This window comes from Cricetulus griseus, unplaced genomic scaffold (assembly GCF_003668045.3).
Source record: "Cricetulus griseus strain 17A/GY unplaced genomic scaffold, alternate assembly CriGri-PICRH-1.0 unplaced_scaffold_1, whole genome shotgun sequence".
Classification (NCBI taxonomy): domain Eukaryota; kingdom Metazoa; phylum Chordata; class Mammalia; order Rodentia; family Cricetidae; genus Cricetulus; species Cricetulus griseus.
In genome coordinates, this window is record NW_023276808.1 from 4668932 (window position 1) to 4673752 (window position 4821).

A 4821-nucleotide genomic window follows, 5' to 3' on the forward strand; every position below is an offset into this window, starting at 1 on the left:
TAGGTTTGGCCTTTTTACGGTGTCCCATATTTCCTGGATATTTTGTGTTAGGGTTTTGTTGGACTTGAGGTTCTCTTTGGTTGATGAATGTATATCCTCTAGCGAGTCTTCAGTAGCTGAGATTCTCTCTTCCATCTCTTGAATCCTAATTCCAGGTCAATCGGCAGCGGCCACCCAACACATTTTAAAAGCCTATTTAGTTAAAGTAAAGAAGAGGGACCTTGAGGGTAACCTTGGCTTTCCTAACTCTATCACTTATTTTCTATCTTAAATTTTTAAATTGTGGATGATTCTGGTAACACCGAAGCAGAACATCATTGGCGGTCCACTGTACAGAAAAGACATTTGGTTAATTGCAGAGACCTTTCTTCAGGCCTTTGGAAAGGGCCAGATCCAGTTTTGGTAGGCCCTTGGTTCTGTTTGTGTTTTCACACAGGATGTCGAGTCCCCAAATTGGGTTCACGAGCGTTGTGTGCACCTGGTTCCTGCTGAAATGCTTCAGCCATCTAATTACTCATTGGGTATTGGGACCCAGCCCCCACAGGGTATCTAAGAGTTGTTTTCCAACATAACCACAGGAACCTCCTGTTTTTCTGATCTTTCCCAATAGGATGCTGATGTGAACCCTTTGACCTGGTATTTTTGTAAGTTTGTATACAAGGCTGTTCCACAATAAAAGTGTGGGACTGTCTCTCAGAAAGTGAACCAGGCAATTTTTGGTTCATCCAAATCTCCAGGCTTTAGCCTGATGCTCGGACTTAGTGGTGGCCAAGAGGAGCCACAAATTGAGGTCCCACAGAGAGAAAGAAAGAAAGGGAATCCTGAGAGTTCACTGTCAGAAGGCTGGTAAGAAAGTAAGGAGTTGTGAGGGTGGATTGCAAAAGGTACTAGAAAATAGGCACCTCAACTCCTAAGAGAGTTGTATTGGAGAAAGGTACTGGATAATGGATACCTCAACTCCAAATTGAGTTGGATTGTAAAGGCACTGGAAAGGCTGTACGTCAACTCCTAAGAGAATTGGATTGGAAGAGAGATCACAGTCAATCACACAGATAATGTTTAAAGAGACAAGGTACTGGTAAGATTTCATTTAACTTGGGATTAAGTAATAATGCTAAGAAAATTATTAAAGAAACACAGGAAACCCTCCACTGAGGAATCACTCCCCTGTGAGCTGCACACCAGCAGCCAGCAGACCCAGCAGCCTGAGACCTTCTCCACTCAAGCCTGCTGTGGGCTCCAATCAGCCAACAATGATGTGCTGTGCACAGGCTGGCTGGAGAAATCACCTCCTGAGAAAAAGTTGGGGTACTATTCTTGGAAGAAACACTGGTTTATCCTGAGGAGTGGTCAAATGAGTGGTGCCCCAGGTGTTCTAGAATACTATAAGAATGAACACTCCAAGAAACCCCTGCAGATTACCAACCTAAACTTCTGTACGCAGTTGGGTATACGCGTGACCTTTAGCAAAAAAGAGCTTGAAAAGAGTTTTATGTTTGATATCAAGACCAATGAGGGCACTTTCTACCTGGTGGCTGAGACAGAGGCTGACAGGAATAGGTGGGTCCAGAGCATCTGCCAGATCTGTGGCTTCAGTCAGACTAAAGAGAGCACTGATGCCCTGAGAAACCTTCCTTCAGTCAGTCATAGTCACGGCTCTTCACGAGCTGAATTCAGCAGCTCCAGTCAGCACCAGTTCCCAGCAAGAAGGTCCTCAGCCCTTTCACAGTCTAGCCAGCCACGTCTAACAAGCCACATCCAGCCAGCCTCGTCTACCAGTGCACCTCAGGAGCATCAACACTTGCACCAACGCATAAGTCAAAGGAGAGAAAATTCAAGGAATACCAGCTTCTCTCAGAGCACCTGGCAGGAGAGTGATACAGCTGCACAAAAACTTGCCCAGGGCAATAGACACTTTATCAACAGAGTCAGCAGTCAGGTCCATGACTTCTCTAGCCTTTCAAAGCCAAGCCAATACAGTGGTTTTGTGCCCCCTCGTAGCCTGGCTTCACACAGTCACACCAAGGGCAATTTCACAGTGGCTGCGGCAGATAGTAAGGATGTGTACACCCTCAAGACACCCAGAAACACCCCAAATAGGGAATTTGGAGACCTCCCCATGGACTCAGCCACAGCTCCCCCACCGCTGCCCCCCAAGACACCTCAGGGGAGCAGCCCCCAACAAAGACCGCCAGACAGTGACTACAAGTATCCAACATGAGATGGAGAAACTGCCTGCTACCGTCATAAATCTCCAAAAAAGACTATCGTGGGTCTACCAAACAATGCCAGCTCTGATGACAACTATGTGTCTATAAACCCAGGTTCTGACATCCCCATGAGCACAATGCCCCTTCACATTGCCAGCCGTGGAAGTGATATCCAGCCACCCCCTGTATATTGCCACCTCAAGCCTGGCCAAAAAGCAAAGCCAGAACCCCGTGACCTGAGAAACAACACTGTTATCAATGAGCTCCCTTTCAAGTCACCTGTCACCAAGCCTTGGTCCACGGTCAACAACACTTTCAATCGTAGCTCCTCCCAGTACTGCCGTTCCATCTCCATTACTGATTCTGGAGACTGTGAGGAGAAGTATGTCCCTATGCAGAATCCAATGTCTTCATCTCCTGTACCCAGTGGCACTAACAACCCAGCTCCAAAAAAGAGTACTGGTAATGTGAATTACATAGACCCAGACTTCCAGCTGCCCTCTCCGAGCCCTCAACACAAGCCATCCACATCATCGGTCACATCAGATGAGAAAGGAGAATATGTCCAAATAGATGAAGAAAAGAACCAGGCCCTACAAAAGTCCATACAGGAATCGACAAAGATGCAACAGTCCTGAAGATCCTCCAAAGATGCCAAGCTATGGTAAGGATGGCCATCCCCTGACACCTCTTCTCCTTTGTGAGTTTTGTTCAAAAGACGTATGTATGTTCTGTATGTACGGTGTGGCCACACATGTGTGTATGAAGTGTGATCATAAATGTGTCTCTGTTAACAAAATAATGGTATTGTGCTGTCTTTAAATTGTGTAATTGCTGGGGAAGGAGCAACAGTTGTTAAAGTACAGGTTACTTGAGAGGGAGATTTCTGCTTTTTTTTCCATGGAGGCTGAAGAGCTGTGGATTTCTTCCAGACTGGTATGGTTTCATGGGACAGGACCCCTTGAAACAGTGGCCCAGGTGATCCAAATATTTGTTTTCCTTAAAATTTGTTCAGTTAGAAATGGTAGTGGTCACAGGCAATCATTTTTAAAAGGAAAAAGGAGTAATGACGCTTTGTATTGGAATGGATCCTCATTTGTTGATACTTTGTATTGGAATGGATCTTCCTTTGTTGATATTAGTTAGGTTTTCTAGATATATAGATATTCTTCAAACCATTCAAAGACCTATGGAATATATGGCATTTAAATGGTTTAGGATTTTTCTTGACAGTGAGACACAACTTCTCCTGGCACAGCAGTTACATCTGAGAGGAAGATGGGCATTGAAGATATAAAGTTTGCCTTTGATGTGGCAAACTAGCCATTTGGGCAAGAAGCTGCTCTTGCCTGAATTGTTTGACTATTGCTTTATACACTGGACATGAAGTGCCCACAGGAAAGTGACTGCTGAAACAAGATGGACAGTCATAAAAGGTTCCAGCTTTATGGAAGAGTCTGCCAGATATTCTACAGGGCACAGAAAACAGATGACGGACAAACTGCCAATGCATTGGAGAGTTTAGAATTTCCTGCTTTGCTGAGAAGTCTGCCAGACCCATTGTGCTCTGTAGGCTAAGAATGGATGTCCCCGCTTTATCAAGAACATTTGGGTGACTGTCTAGGAAGCAAGATGTGTCTGTCAGTTCTAGAGTTTATATATTATTATTCCATGGTCTCTGATGGAGGTGAAGATATCTAGTAATAGTAACGCACTTAGATATAATGGTTGAATTCTTATAGTTCTTCCTTGATAACTGTTTTGTTACATATAAAGAAGGGGGGTGTTAAGACGCAGATGCCACAGGGTCTCTGAGTTGTTTTCCAGCATAACCACAGGTACCTCCTATTTATCTGACCTCACCCTACTAGCATCAATATCCTGTTTTGAACCCTTTAACCTGGGGCTTTTGTAAGTTTGTATTTTAGGTTGCTCCACAATAAAGGTGAGAGTCATTCTCTCAGAAAGTGGACCAGGCATCTTGTTGTTCATTCAAATCTCCAGGCTTTCATCCAATACTCAGACTTAGTGGTGTCCAAGGGCTGCCGGAGAGCAGCATGCACAAACAGACTCAGCCATCTGCTGGCATAGACGATGGTTCCACAGCAAGGGTTAACACTGTCATCCTAACATGTCACAGATTTTCAGGTTTAAAATAAACCCAGGAGCCAGAGATCTCTGGGAATACATCATTCCTAAAAAGTAATCAAAATGCCTTTCTTTAGTCAACATGACTCCCAGAAAGAATTAAATATGTATTTGCTCATGTCAGGTCATTTTAAGTGAAAAGGAAAATTATTTTTATATTATATTTTCTATTATATTTTATATGTTTAACAGTCCTCTCTCTTCCCATGTGTATATAAGGAAATGCTCATACATATGATTAAATAAAGATCAAAATTTTTTCACAAAAACTATTTCAGAACAGAAAGGACATGTATGTATGTGTATATCGACATATATATGTAATGCAAATTTGACTTCTAATGAACACAAAAGGTAGCTTTAAATATGGAAAGCACCTAACAGATCATTCCACCCAGGTTCTTTATTTCACAGAAAAAACAAACAAACAAAACACAATGTCCCTCCCCCAGAATCTGAGTAC

At 43.4% G+C, this 4821-nt stretch overlaps 1 protein-coding gene across 1 annotated transcript; it reads left to right on the forward strand.

Annotated features, from left to right (window-relative positions):
* Nucleotides 1-2347: 2347 nt before the first annotated feature.
* LOC113838354 (GRB2-associated-binding protein 2-like) lies at nt 2348-2848 on the forward strand. The gene has a single exon (XM_035453541.1). The coding sequence runs from the start codon at nt 2348-2350 to the stop codon at nt 2846-2848; it is 501 nt and encodes a 166-aa protein (XP_035309432.1).
* Nucleotides 2849-4821: the final 1973 nt, after the last annotated feature.